Source organism: Protomyctophum parallelum (genome assembly GCF_964188405.1).
Source record: "Protomyctophum parallelum genome assembly, chromosome: 17".
Lineage (NCBI taxonomy): Eukaryota > Metazoa > Chordata > Actinopteri > Myctophiformes > Myctophidae > Protomyctophum > Protomyctophum parallelum.
This window is the reverse complement of record NC_139719.1, coordinates 21,861,206-21,877,125: the sequence shown is the minus strand read 5'-3', so window position 1 is coordinate 21,877,125 and position 15,920 is coordinate 21,861,206. Positions and strand designations below refer to the sequence as shown.

Here is a 15,920-nt window from a genome sequence, read left to right as displayed (position 1 = left end):
AAACCAAGGATCTCTCACTCGTAAGAGATGAACTCAATAGGAAGTTCGATGTTTAAAGTTCTTATGACTAGCTATATGTTATCTAAAATGTCTGTACAGGCGACAAACGACAGAAACATCTAGGTGCCCTCTGAACATTGGCCACCCCTTGTACAGCGAGTGAGTTGAGTTTCCTACATAATAAATGCAATCATGATTCACTTCACTATTTCATCCCTGAGATTAAATCCAACCGATTCATAAAACATATCGTCTACAGTAGTGTAGACTCTACACTATAGTCACAAGGGGGCGCTCTGTACCAAGAACTGGAAGAAAATGTATTAGTGTGTGTTCTGGTTCTGGTCCTGCTGATTGAGCTGAGCAGGAGGACATGTCCATCCATGGATATCAGAAGCAGTTAGAAAGGTGAGGAGGCAGCAGCAGCTGTGGATATATGTGACAATCCACTCTGGAGGTAGATAGATTCCCAGGTGGACGGACAGACATGATAATGATATATAGGCCTACCCCTAAAATATATAAATTAAATATTAAATATCACACCTGTGTGAAGTGAGGGGCGCTCTTATCATCGTACATTATCATACATCATCGCATTCCGGCCAATCACAATTTGCATCCTTACCTTCGTCATAATTGTTTGTGTTACGCATTAATGTCTGTGTTTAGGGTATATATTTTTGGCATCTGCCACTTGAATTCAGGCGACTTGATTGATTGACATAAAAAATGGCCTTTCAGCTCAAACACATGTTTGTTTTCACGAGTTTTGCACACATACATAGCTGCTATTTGTATTCCAAAGCCCCCTCAGGTACATTTTACAACTATTTTCACAGATGGGATAAGGTGGGTAGATCTTGTTGAGATGGTCATTTTGAAAGTAGCTCTGAAGTCAAATAAGTGTGGCAGTGGGGGCAGTGTCTGGAGTGTACAGGGTTTGATGAGGTCAGATCAACATTATGGAATGTCAGAACAGGTCAGCTCCATATATGGGGATCTAAGGGTGACAGCAGGGGCAGTGTCTTGATTGTACAGGGTTTGATGAGAGCCCAGGTATAGGGCCTTCATTTTCAGGCCTGTTGAGAACTCTCGGGCCCGTCTAGAGTTTGAATGGACAGGTATCAGTCAAAAGGGAGACATCGAAGAGGAAGGACGGGTGGGGAGGAATCAACATATGGAATGTCAGAACAGGTCAGCTCCATATATGGAGATCTAAGGGTTTGAGGTCAGATGTAGAGTTTCTGGTCGGCTCCTGTGGCGACCTGCTGACCTCCCAATTCTGTCCTGTTAGTGATTTGCTGCGGGAGGCCTGCCACGACTATCAGCCGATGTAACAGGAATTTCTGGAAAGACAGAGAGAGAATGGTTATCAACTTGGCTCAATGAAACTCCAGCCTTGGTGGACTCTTCAAGATTACAGTGGTTCTCAACCTTTTCAGGCTGTGACCCCCACCAAAATAATTATATTTGAACTGGGGATCCCCCCACCCTGATAAGCATTAAATACTTGGAAGAGAATAATGGAAGAGTCATTCAGTTTGACTTGGTTCCACAGATAAATATTGCCTCTTTCTTATATAATTTTATAATTTGGTATAGTTTGTTGATTACTTTCTCGTTTGTGCTATTGCCATAGAGAATGCATTGGGCGTTTAAGTTAAATAACTCAGAAACTACAAAACATTTCAAAGTAAAACATTCCAGCATGTGTCTCCACAGTAAGCTGAATAATAAAAAATGTGAATGGAGTTTCTAGGTGAAAGTGATATTTTGACGTGCCAAAATCTGCCATTGAGCCCCATGTTAAAAGTCTCAAATTTGAAAGCACTATATTTCTAAAACTATGACACCTTTCAAAGATTCCTTTTTAGGCAAACATGTCCACCGTAAGATGAACCTAAGTAGGCTAGAATGGGGTTGGTAGATTTAAGTATGTAGGACTAGTAGCATGTCAAAGTTTGTGCTATTGCCATAGAGAATGCATTGGGCGTTTAAGTTAAATAACTCAGAAACTACAAAACATTTCAAAGTAAAAAGTTCCAGCATTTGTCTCCACAGTAAGCTGAATAATAAAAAGTGTGAATGGAGTTTCTAGGTGAAAGTGATTTTTTGATGTGCCAAAATCTGCCATTGAGCCCCATGTTAAAAGTCTCAAATTTGAAAGCACTATATTTCTAAAACTATGACACCTTTCAAAGATTCCTTTTCAGGCAAACATGTCCACCGTAAGATGAACCTAAGTAGGCTAGAATGGGGTTGGTAGGTTTAAGTATGTAGGACTATTAGCATGCCAAAGTTTGTGCTATTGCCATAGAGAATGCATTGGGCGTTTAAGTTAAATAACTCAGAAACTACAAAACATTTCAAAGTAAAAAGTTCCAGCATGTGTCTCCACAGTAAGCTGAATAATAAAAAGTGTGAATGGAGTTTCTAGGTGAAAGTGATTTTTTGACGTGCCAAAATCTGCCATTGAGCCCCATGTTAAAAGTCTCAAATTTGAAAGCACTATATTTCTAAAACTATGACACCTTTCAAAGATTACTTTTCAGGCAAACATGTCCACCGTAAGATGAACCTAAGTAGGCTAGAATGGGGTTGGTAGGTTTAAGTATGTAGGACTAGTAGCATGTCAAAGTTTGTGCTATTGCCATAGAGAATGCATTGGGCGTTTAAGTTAAATAACTCAGAAACTACAAAACATTTCAAAGTAAAAAGTTCCAGCATTTGTCTCCACAGTAAGCTGAATAATAAAAAGTGTGAATGGAGTTTCTAGGTGAAAGTGATTTTTTGACGTGCCAAAATCTGCCATTGAGCCCCATGTTAAAAGTCTCAAATTTGAAAGCACTATATTTCTAAAACTATGACACCTTTCAAAGATTCCTTTTCAGGCAAACATGTCCACCGTAAGATGAACCTAAGTAGGCTAGAATGGGGTTGGTAGGTTTAAGTATGTAGGACTAGTAGCATGCCAAAGTTTGTGCTATTGCCATAGAGAATGCATTGGGCGTTTAAGTTAAATAACTCAGAAACTACAAAACATTTCAAAGTAAAAAGTTCCAGCATGTGTCTCCACAGTAAGCTGAATAATAAAAAGTGTGAATGGAGTTTCTAGGTGAAAGTGATTTTTTGACGTGCCAAAATCTGCCATTGAGCCCCATGTTAAAAGTCTCAAATTTGAAAGCACTATATTTCTAAAACTATGACACCTTTCAAAGATTCCTTTTCAGGCAAACATGTCCACCGTAAGATGAACCTAAGTAGGCTAGAATGGGGTTGGTAGGTTTAAGTATGTAGGACTAGTAGCATGCCAAAGTTTGTGCTATTGCCATAGAGAATGCATTGGGCGTTTAAGTTAAATAACTCAGAAACTACAAAACATTTCAAAGTAAAAAGTTCCAGCATGTGTCTCCACAGTAAGCTGAATAATAAAAAGTGTGAATGGAGTTTCTAGGTGAAAGTGATTTTTTGACGTGCCAAAATCTGCCATTGAGCCCCATGTTAAAAGTCTCAAATTTGAAAGCACTATATTTCTAAAACTATGACACCTTTCAAAGATTCCTTTTCAGGCAAACATGTCCACCGTAAGATGAACCTAAGTAGGATAGAATGGGGTTGGTAGGTTTAAGTATGTAGGACTAGTAGCATGCCAAAGTTTGTGCTATTGCCATAGAGAATGCATTGGGCGTTTAATTTAAATAACTCAGAAACTACAAAACATTTCAAAGTAAAATGTTCCAGCATGTGTCTCCACAGTAAGCTGAATAATAAAAAGTGTGAATGGAGTTTCTAGGTGAAAGTGATTTTTTGACGTGCCAAAATCTGCCATTGAGCCCCATGTTAAAAGTCTCAAATTTGAAAGCACTATATTTCTAAAACTATGACACCTTTCAAAGATTCCTTTTCAGGCAAACATGTCCACCGTAAGATGAACCTAAGTAGGATAGAATGGGGTTGGTAGGTTTAAGTATGTAGGACTAGTAGCATGCCAAAGTTTGTGCTATTGCCATAGAGAATGCATTGGGCGTTTAAGTTAAATAACTCAGAAACTACAAAACATTTCAAAGTAAAAGGTTCCAGCATGTGTCTCCACAGTAAGCTGAATAATAAAAAGTGTGAATGGCGTTTCTAGGTGAAAGTGATTTTTTACTCTGCTCCTGCCTGGGGCCCTCTCGCTTACTCTCCTCCTGCCTGGGGCCCCCTCGCCTACTCACCTCCTGCCTGGGGTCTCCTCACTTACTCTCCTCCTGCCTGACGCTCCCTCAGCTACTCTCCTCCTGCCTGGGGCCCCCTCGCCTACTCTCCTCCTGCCTGGGGCCCCCTCGCCTACTCTCCTCCTTCCTGGGGCCTACTCACCTCCTGCCTGACCCCCCCTCGCCTACTCTCCTCCTGTCATCCCACTGAGTATTCTATGGATATTTTCTGATTTATCCACCGGGCCACTTAATGGCACACAGTCATACCTACTCTAGGTGATGGTGATTTGAAACAGCACCATCCTAAGTTGGGTTTGAACCGGCAGACTTCTACTAGGTATTCTATGGATATTATCTGATTCATCCACCAGGGCCCTTAACTGCACACACTCCTACCTACTCAGCATCCTACTAGGAGTATGTGGCCGGCATACTTCTACTAGGATATGGACAGTGTCGGTGATCTATGGATATCAATTATCCTGCACTGTCTGTGATTTGAACCAGGTTTGAACGGGCACACTTCTACTAGGTAGACTACGGATAACATTTGACTTACCCATTGGGCCACTGAGGCACACAATCATGGGGAATTTCTGTGCTGCTTTAAAGTTGTCCTTCTGAAAGTCAGTGTGCAAAGCAAAGTGTCACAGAGCCACATGACTAATGTGGGATTTGAACCCTGGACCTGTGGATCACAAGCACAGCCCCTCATCACACTGAGCTAACTGCTGGTTACTACAACACAGTGTTTAATATAATTATAGAGGACTTTTCTGTTTGGATGAATGGGCTGTCTTTGGGAAGTGTCACCTAGGTATCACCTTGCTGGCAAGATGGCTGCGGTATGAATAAAGAGAATTGGGTGGGCCGTGAACTCTTTCAAGATTTTCAAGTGTGTCCTGAATGAAAAGGTTAAGAACCACTGAGCTGGAACATCTTGTCCACGGTTGACCTTGAAAACATAAGAGAATTCACGCTCCTTCGTTTCACATCCCGTCATCCTGTTTACATGATGTGTGAGATATTACATGTCACGTAAGTGGAAGTATTACATGTCCTTTAAGTGGAGATGTTACATGTCAACGTAAGTGGAAGTATTACATGTCCTTTTAGTGGAGATGTTACTGTACATGTCACGTAAGTGGATATATTATCGGTGCATCAACTCCTGTTTGGATGAAACTGTAATGTGGTCAGGGACGTGCAGAGAGTGTTAGAGAGGCAGGGGCTGAAATCCCGTAAGAGGGCACTTTTGGACAAAAATGGGGAAAATAGCAGATCTAAAAGGTCACAACGCGTCGTAGCGCTGAGCTTGTAGATCAGCTATTTTCAGGGTGCAACACTCTTTAGCTAGTAGAGATGTTCAATGCAAAATGCTGTGTTCAAGTTCTGGAGACTATAAAGGGGGGAAAGCAATTCTCCTGAATTTCTTTCACCATAGTAAAATGCTGCATTCATGGTCTGGAAAGGGCAGTTGTTTTACAGACAGACCTTTGATGTCTATGTGTGCACGTCCCTGAATGTGGTGGTCCACAGTGATGGAGCTTGGATATCATCAGTGCAGTGTGCAGTGAGCTTTGCAGATCTGCTGAGCATTAAGGGACCTGTCCTAAACAACACAATCCACTGATTTGCCTCGTTCAACTTCACCTACTCAGCCGAATGACTGCAGTGTTAAGTGGTCAGAGGGCCGCGTGCATTTTCAGAGCATGTTTATTTTAATGAATCAATCAATTGTTTGTGTTCAGTACAGTAGCCTATAGCATAAGTTCTTATGCATCTGTATCACAATTTAAGCTTTCAAGGTTTAAAAGCAAAAATCTGCCCATGGCCATTTTCTTTTTTTTTATATTAATGCTATTATTAATTGTCTTACTCAGCTCTCGGTTACAGTAGATTGCATCAGCAGTATCTGCAGTCCTCCTCGCCCCAAGTCTAACTGCGGTCACCGCTGTAACGGAGCCATTTACACTCAGCAGTCACATTCTACTGTACTGGGCCAATATGCTCATTGTTAGGGGCTGTCACGATCATGACATTTCACTTGTCGATTAAGACTACAAGTAGTGTAACCCACAGGGTCATTGAGGGGATACCAAATGGACCATCACAGGTCAGAGTTATGGGGGTGCTTGAGAACCAACGGGCTTCCAAATTTCAACCCTGCCCGTCAGGGTTTAAATAGAAAAAGTCACAGGGAAGACAAAATGTCAACAAGAAAACCGTTAATGGTAGGTAGACTTGTTTGTCTGTGTATACTGCCGCTGCCTGGCATTGTCTGTGCTTTGATGTGGGCACTAATTTGATTGAGGATATTGAACCATTGCTGTTGTATTGGGGCCCAAAGACTCGGCGGCAATGAACCATGTACTTAACGTGTTTTTATAGAATTGGAGGCTGATGTGATTGTGAGCCTTTTGAGTTGTGACAGTCTGGCTGTTGTATTGGGTGGCAAGTGACGACGCACTTGGGACGTATTTTCTCTCTCCTCTGCCCCTCCCTTTCACAGAATGCTTGAGCTGAGCTCTGACAGAATGCTGTGCACTCCGCAGAGCACTCTAATATATTCAAACAAAACATTCAAACACTATATATAGTGTATCAGTTATACCCTATATAATTAGTAATTATATACTGTATATAATTGCCCATTGTCCATAAATCCCTCAATTATCATGTCTATTCTCTTTTTAAAGTTGTGTTACAGTTTTACAATGTTAGACATCCCAAGGTAAACCATTCCAGAATTTCACTCCACTGACAGATTCAAATTCAGTTCCCTTCTCAATTCATACCTCCCCTCCCTGTCCTTGAACTATTTCTGTATATTTCCTGGAAATAATTTCCTGGAAATAATTTCAACCCTGCCCGTCAGGGTTTAAATAGAAAAAGTCACAGGGAAGACAAAATGTCAACAAGAAAACCGTTAATGGTAGGTAGACTTGTTTGTCTGTGTATACTGCCGCTGCCTGGCATTGTCTGTGCTTTGATGTGGGCACTAATTTGATTGAGGATATTGAACCATTGCTGTTGTATTGGGGCCCAAAGACTCGGCGGCAATGAACCATGTACTTAACGTGTTTTTATAGAATTGGAGGCTGATGTGATTGTGAGCCTTTTGAGTTGTGACAGTCTGGCTGTTGTATTGGGTGGCAAGTGACGACGCACTTGGGACGTATTTTCTCTCTCCTCTGCCCCTCCCTTTCACAGAATGCTTGAGCTGAGCTCTGACAGAATGCTGTGCACTCCGCAGAGCACTCTAATATATTCAAACAAAACATTCAAACACTATATATAGTGTATCAGTTATACCCTATATAATTAGTAATTATATACTGTATATAATTGCCCATTGTCCATAAATCCCTCAATTATCATGTCTATTCTCTTTTTAAAGTTGTGTTACAGTTTTACAATGTTAGACATCCCAAGGTAAACCATTCCAGAATTTCACTCCACTGACAGATTCAAATTCAGTTCCCTTCTCAATTCATACCTCCCCTCCCTGTCCTTGAACTATTTCTGTATATTTCCTGCAGGTGTTAGTTTATTCCTAGCCTCATAAATAATTTGTGCAATTTGAAATTCTACTATCTCTAGAAACCTTAAGAACAATGTGTTTGTACTGTATGTTCGGCTCACGTCGTAGATCTGCTATTTTGACAGAATAGGGATGCTGGCGTTCAAGTGGTTAACTCACTCGCCGCCAAGTAAAGATTGTCTTTTGACGTCTTCTTTCCAATGGCGCTCGGTGCCTAGATCGTCTTTCGATGTCTTTTTATATTTTAATCAGCGATCAGCGATCTTAAAACCCTTTTTCCTCTGAATTGAGGCTCAGATTGAGGTGTTTGTTAGGGGCTCATTACTAAATCGTCGCTACCTCTCGGTTACAATATTACCGCTTTTGATGACTTAAAAATACGATCGCCAGATTACCTTTAGGCTGTTAGTGAGCTGTATAGTTGCTCAAAATATGACATTATACACTATACAGAGTACAGAACATCCTCTCATATTTCATTTAGCTATAACGTTCCCCTTTGTGTTTATTCTCTCTGCAGTGACACCAGCTGTTAGCTGCTGCTCTTGTTCTGCCTGAGCTTCAGCCCTCCCCTCGGTGTGTGTTTCCCAGTGCGTCCCCCGCTAACCAGTGCCCCCCAAAAACAATGAGCTCCTCCTCTCCGCTGGTGTCCCGCGCCAACATGGACATCCTGGACGAGCTGCAGTTCATCGCGGCTCAGAACCTGGAGCGGCTAGAGGTCAACAAGTACTATGAGGTCATCAGGGAGCTGGGCAAGGGCACCTATGGCAAGGTAGACCTGGTCATCCATAAGATCCGAGGTGAGGGAACACATGCACCTATCTACCAATTGATTGCATATATAGGGCCTAAATGGAAACGAGACCGCAAGGGTGCTATATGCATTTTAGATTAAGTGTTTGACTGTAGACTGTTGTTTAGACTGTTCCTGTTTTTACATTTCTGTCTAATAAAACTATTCAATCAATCAATCAATCAATCAAAGGTTGTTATAGTTTTGCACTTTTCATTTAGTTTTCCATTTAGTTTTGTTTTAGTTTTAAATTTCAGTTAGTATTCATTCCTTTTTCGTTTGCTAATTTAGCTTGTTTTTTATGTTGTGAAAATGCTTATTTTTAGTTTAGTTTTTAGTTTTAGTTTTTATTTTTGTGTTAAGGACATTTTCTCTATGAATAAAACATCTTCATTTAGCATAAAAACTAGTTTTCCTCATGGGGGAACAAAAAACAGTTCTTCCAGAGTGTTTTATTCTGAGAGTCGAAACATTGTAAGTCCAAATAGTTTGTATTATCTATAGACGAATCCACAGAGGGGTGCCCTGGGGGTGGCCATTACTGAGGTGTAATCCATGGAGCAGTGCCCTGTAGGCCAGGTGTAGCTATAATCAGTGCTGCTGCTGCATTTAATGGTACTATTGTGATGAAGTAGGGCATTCATTTACAAAACCCAAACATTTCAAACTTGGAGATACAAGGTTTCTGCCCGACAGCAACGATATCCTCTCAGTGATAGTAAAACAGAAGAGACACACACTCACCTCTTCTTCACCTCTATGATGTGGCTTTCTCCTCCGATTCCACTGGCAGGCACAAAGATGGCGCTGAAGTTTCTGAAGAAGAAGAGCACGAAGCTGAAGTCGTTTGTGAGAGAGTACAGCATCTCCCTGTACCTGTCCCCCTGTCCCTTCATCATCAACATGTTCGGCATTGCCTTTGAGACGGACGAGTACTACGTCTTTGCACAGGAGTACGCTCTGGCAGGGGACCTCTTCGACATCATTCCTCCACAGGTGCGCTTCATTAGTTTCATGTGTTTGGTTCATGTTCATTTACAATTTACAATTTAGGCATTTAGCAGACGCTCTTAATCCAGAGCGACTTACATTAAGCAAAAACAAAAGCATGGCATACATCACATATATAATATAATAATATATAGTTATCATGAATCATGTATAAACTAAGAACGTAACAGTGGAGTATCTATGTAAACTATACATACTATACTATATTATATTATACAATATATAATTATACAATTATAAAGTGCTATGACTACATGAAATGCAATTCTAGTGCTGTCTACGTAACAAGCTATAAGTCTGTTTAAAATACTATCTAATACAAGTCTACATAAGTGCTATCTAAGGGGCTAGGCTAGGGCAAGTGCTACGGGCCATGGTGGAGTCTGAAGAGGTGGGTTTTCAGACTACGGCGGAAGATTGGGAGTGAGACTGCAGTTCTGACTGTGATGGGAAGTGCATTCCATAGTGTTGGAGCCAGAAGGGAGAAGAGTTTGGAACGTGTGGAGCGTTTTTAGTGAAGGTACCTCCAGCTTGTTAAAACGGGAGAGTCTCTTTTCCCTGTGTTTCGCCCAGGTGGACAGGGTTTTGAAGTTTGGTTTGTGAGGTTATAGGTCCATTTGTTTTTGTGAACGAATAATTGGTGAAACATAAAGATTTATTACATGGTCAACAATAAATAAATAAAAGTTCTTTAAAATCTAGGGAAATATATTCTTGTAAAATGCGATTTTATTGTGATACCGACAAATTACACAACGCAATCTATTCATTGATTAATCATTAAATTAACAGTGTGAAGTGGTCAGATGGGTGATACATGTGCATTTTCAGAGCATGTTTAATTTAATGATCAATGGATTGATTGATGGCAACCTAGTATACCATTCTCTTCTCTTCTCTTCTCTTCTCTTCTCTTCTCTTCTCTTCTCTTCTCTTCTCTTCTCTTCTCTTCTCTTCTCTTCTCTTCTCTTCTCTTCTCTTCTCTTCTCTTCTCTTCTCTTCTCTTCTCTTCTCTTCTCTTCTCTTCTCTTCTCTTCTCTTCTCTTCTCTTCTCTTCTCTTCTCCTTCAGGTGGGCCTTCCTGAGGCGGTGGCAAAGCGATGTGTGCACCAGGTAGCCATCGCTCTGGACTACCTGCACACAAAGAAGCTTGTCCACCGAGACATCAAGCCTGAGAACATTCTCATCTTTGACAGGGAGTGCCGTAAGGTCAAGCTGTCTGACTTTGGCATGACCCGCCGCGCAGGCTCCCCGGTCAAAAGGGTCAGTGACGCATGCAACTGATTAGGATGTTTAGCTGTACATTGCGTAGACAGTAGCCATCTTGCTTGCTGTTTTATCATCTTTGCCATACAATAGAGCTGGCCAATATGTCGATATATTCGATATTATGGTATGAGAGACCAGATATTGTCTGAGATTTAAGCTTACCATAATATCGTAATATAATCTAAATGTTGTCTTTTCTTGGTCTTAAAGGCTGTATTAAAGTCAAGTGTTAATATTGTCATACATACATATTAGACTGTTCTTGCTGATTGAAATGAACAATGAATGCCTCTACATGTTTGATCATCATATCCACCTTTGCTAATGAATGTGTAAATCTTCTGATAGCACCAAGTATCATCCCCAAAAATCACCACATTATCCATATAGAAGTTGTTTTGTTAAAGATTAAAGATGTAAATGTGATATTTAATTTAGTGCAATATCGCCCCGCCCTGCCATACAGTTTAACCACATAAACCCTAGCATCCCTCCTCTGGGCATGTCATAATGGGTGAACATTCGGCAAAAATGGATATAAACATTCGGCAAAAAAACATTATGAAAATATTTGACGAAAATAGCAGATCTTCCAAGATTGTACAACTGCTATTTTCACTATTTGACGTGCAACAAAGTATCTGGGATTTAAGTGGTTAATATATCCATTATAGAAAAACATATTTAGCCGATATAGAATTGCTCAATATCAACTAAAAACCCAGCATACACTCAAAATCTCAATTGTCTTGTAGGGAAGAGGCTCAACATTTCTACGTTATATCAGAAGATGTTGGGTATGTGGTCGACCTAGTGTTTCTAACAAAGCAAAATGTCATACGCTGGGTCTCCAAACTAATGGACGCGCGCCACTTCCTCCCCTTCCCTCCTTCCCTCCCTCCCCCGGCAGGTGAGCGGCACCATCCCGTACACGGCGCCCGAGCTGTGCGACGTGTCGCGCCACGAGGGCTTCTGCGTGGACTACAGCACGGACGTGTGGGCGTTCGGTGTGCTGCTCTTCTGCATGCTGACGGGCAACTTCCCGTGGGAGAAGGCGCTGCCGTCCGACTCCTTCTACCAGGAGTTCGTGCGCTGGCAGCGGCGGCGCACGGCCGCCGTGCCGTCGCAGTGGCGCCGCTTCACCGAGCAGGCGCTGCGCATGTTCCGCCGGCTGCTCGCCGTGGAGCAGGACCGCCGCTGCTCCGTCAAGGAGGTCTTCGGCTACTTCAGCCACACCTGGATGCTGGACGGCGGCGCCGAGCGCGAGAACAACAACAACCACAACGGGAACAACGCGGCAGTGGTGAGCGCCGCCGCCGACCGGGAGAGGGAGCGGGAGAGGGGTGGCGGTGGCGGGGGAGGGGGTGGAGGAGGAGGAGGTGGCGGCGGAGGAGGAGGGGGCGGCATCAGGGGCGAGGCGGACGGGACCACCTCGTCGTCGTCGTCGGGCGAGGAGGACGAGTCGGAGCTGCTGGCGGAGAGGATGAAGCAGCAGACTCTGTCGCCCATGTCCCCCGGCGGCGGCGTGGCCGACAGGGAGAGAGGGACGGGAGGCGGGGCCAACAAGGGAGGGATGATGGACGGCCCGGGCGGCGGGGGCCACCATTTTGTCTCGGTGTCCACCAACAGCTCCGTGTCGTCCACTAACAGCTACGAGCGGAGAGAGAACAACTCCCCCGGGGGCCGGATGCTCGTCACCACGCCCATAGAGATCTGTGTGTGAGAGTATATATAACCGCCGCCCGGGCCAGCGTCTCGCCCCGCCGTCGGCACGGACAATGCAGACGCAACACTTTTGTACCGTTCACTCGACACATGGACATGCATGTCACACACACACACACCCACATGTCACATAAGTCATGTCACACACACACGCACGCACGCACACACGCACACACACTCACACACCCTCACAGTGACACACAATACACCCACCAAAATAGACCCACATATAAATATAAATAAACAATGGGTACATCATGTGTATCCTGTTGGAACGACAGATGAATTGAAGAATATTCTACGCAGTGACATAGCGAGGCAGTATTGGTCTGCATATTGTACAGTATTGTACAGTATTGTACAGTATTGTACAGTATTGGTCTGCATATTGCTTCATGATCTTCATATCGGTCGTAGGAGGAGGAGGAGGAGGAGGAGGTGCCCTGCAACAGCAGCAGTGGTGACATTTTGGACGTTTTCTGTTGAACGGGGCCATCATTTAATGACCGTTCAATCAACGAGGTGTCCGAACGAACAGACTAATAAAGCTTCACAATGGCTTCCGTCAGAGATCAACGTTACAACAAAACGTCTGAAAAGAAGACCAAAATGTATTTCTTAAAGCAATATTTTCAGCAAAAAATTGAAGAAAAAAAAGAAGCAAAACAGAAACTGTCTGAATTATTTCAATTATTTGCAGTATATGTGGCTGGGTGTTGTTTTTTTTTTATGAAGCCAAGGGACACAGAGCAGAGCTATTGATTTGTATTTTTGAAGTTGACTAAAATATACGGAAATACCATGTCAAATAAAATAAAATAAAAAAACAAGTGAATGATGGTTATAATGTTTAATGTGTTACAAAATGTGAAATGTGTGTATGTATGTATGTACCTCACTGTGTGTTCTGTATGTATGAACCCAAAAAGATGCTTACGCAGAATTACGTTAATTTTATGTTCAGATTTGTATTATTTATATTAATTGGGAGAAAGAGAAAAGAGAAACATCCATACACTTTTTTTTTTCCTCTATTGGTTTTTACAAAGTACCTTTGTTTCTGTTCAGCTTGGTTTTGGGGAATACCTGTGCCAAATCCATTTGTTTGTGCAACACATTTTGTTTTGCTGCTGTACATATTGACTCTAGAGATGTACATATCAAAGCTGGAGAGCTCAAGGCAAACATATGGCAAGGCGTGAGGTATTCATTTCGATCAATGTACTGGGGAGACTTTTCTTCCCTGCTACTGGCTGCAAACAAAGATGTCCCTGAGCCTCTGACCAGACTGAGGAAAAGCTCAGGATCTCTTTGTTTATAACCTGTTCTTTAAAGCCCGATTCATATTTCATCGCACAGCGGTTTTGCATGTCGGAAATAGCCAACTAACAAGTTCACAATACGGTGTGGATGTGACACCTCGTGATCTTGTAGGTCGGCTATTGTTGCTGCACGACCTTGTCGTGCGACAGAAAACAAATTAGGCTTAACACAAACATATCTGTTCCATGGTTGAAAAAGACTATTTTCTACACGTTATGATTTTTTGGGGCGGTATGGTTTTCTCTTTTCTTTGGAATGTTATAATGAAACTATTGTCTGAAAAGAGAGGACACAAACAAATGCTCATTTAGCATTTTCAATTTGATCTAAAAAGAAAGGAAAATAAATCCAGTGAACATGATGTACACAGTCACATTTTTTATAAATTGCATGACAAGTAGCTAAAACATATCTATGGGAATTTGAACTGGCTATACAAAAATGAAAAGACAAAAAAATAAACGTAAAATGTTGTGATGTGTAATTTTGCTGTAGCACAATTTATTGCATTATGTCCCAGAGTGAATATTGCTGTTATGATCTCTTGAGACACCCTAGGGCTACAAATTGGAACAATAATTAGTTTTTATTCAGTGTATTGTATTTGTATGCTATTAATGTTGTGTATCCATCTCCCAAAAGTTAGAAATGGAGAAAAGATGTAGGCTACGCATGGAAAACATACAATGAGAGGCGTTGTTTTAAATTACAGGGATGGATAAGGTTGTATATTTTATGAGAAATCATTGCTTCGAAATTGCCAAATCTGTTGTAGAGTGAAAATCTAGAGCAGATTTTCTTGCTTTGTTGCCAAGTTAAATATCAGAAAAAGAAAACAAATGAAATGCTTCCTTTCTTTGACTTATGAAGTAGCCTATAAACAAGAAGAAAAAAAAAAGCCAGGAGCTTTGGAACATGCGTGGAATGGGCATTTTGTGCATTGCAACTTACAGACAATAGCTGCATGAATGTGTATGTGCTAAAGCTCTATTGTGAGAATTTTGTTCATAGTTTTTTCTGTCACAAGCTGTAGTACAATACCTCATACTGTAGACGTAGAGTAGCTGTCAGGAAAATGTTTCTTTAGCTTGTAAAGCGCAGTGGCTTCAACACTGATCGACTTAACCCTGGTGTGTGGTGGTGCACTGGTGTCCCTATTTTGGGCATGTCGTTGTAGTTGGAAGATTCTCAAAAAATAGCCTAGACCTATTATACGCTTCATTTATACACATTTACACCTGGTGTTGTGCTGCAAAGATAGTGTAGATTGGCTATATTTGTCATACAACAAAGGCTCAAGTGGTTGATCTCTGAGCAGAATGCTCTCTTTCTCTCTCAGGCCCAGAACGAGGGGTCACTCAAACTCCAAACCAATACCATTTGGATCACATTCACAAAGCGGCCCCAGATCACTGAACACGTGTGCAAATTACTACATCTTGTGACAATCTCTGACCTCATCGACAGCATTCTGACTCGGAAACAATGGGGTGGCAGTCTCGATACAAACACTGTACACAGTGCTGTGTCCCCTCATGCTGTTGTTGGCTTTCTCACAATGGGTCCTTGTCGACCTTGGTTCTGGCCAGTTACATGCTGTGTAGACGTCTCAGTTTCTAGTGCTGGGGCATGCCAGATCCAACGGGGGTGGTTTCATGAGGTGAAAGAAAAAGAAGGAAACCCAAATGTTTAATTTTGCCTGAGCGGCAGCCTATACCCCGCGGGATTCCTCCTCGGTCCCTTCAAATGAACACCTCTGTCTTTAAGACTTCCCCAGATTAATTGTAACCTAATTTATACTTAAAAAAAAAGGAATTGCCATTAGGCTGGGAACACGTCTCTACACAGTAGATTTCCAGAGTTCAGGTTTGGCAACCACTGCCTTGTCACCTGAAGGAGAGAGGACAGTCACAACAACAAAGCCAGAACTGGGGACAGGAGACTCCACCCTAGGCTATAGGTTCCAGCCTGAATAACGCAGTGATTCAGGCTGGAACCCAGCCCAACTCCACCCTGCCTCCCTTAGAACATCTGAGTGAGCTACTGCCGTCTACTCA

General features: G+C 42.2%; 1 protein-coding gene across 1 annotated transcript in view; it reads left to right on the top strand.

The window, feature by feature from the left end:
• bsk146 (brain specific kinase 146) overlaps positions 1–15,041 on the top strand; it is a 30,392-nt gene extending 15,351 nt beyond the window's left edge. Inside the window, exons 2-5 of the mRNA XM_083786797.1 lie at positions 8,264–8,543; positions 9,330–9,532; positions 10,618–10,809; positions 11,726–15,041. Of these exons, the coding sequence (XP_083642923.1) occupies positions 8,369–8,543; positions 9,330–9,532; positions 10,618–10,809; positions 11,726–12,538 (1,383 nt within the window). The 5' untranslated portion in view covers positions 8,264–8,368 and the 3' untranslated portion in view covers positions 12,539–15,041. The remainder of the gene's footprint in view (positions 1–8,263; positions 8,544–9,329; positions 9,533–10,617; positions 10,810–11,725) is intronic.
• The last annotated feature ends 879 nt before the right edge of the window (positions 15,042–15,920 follow it).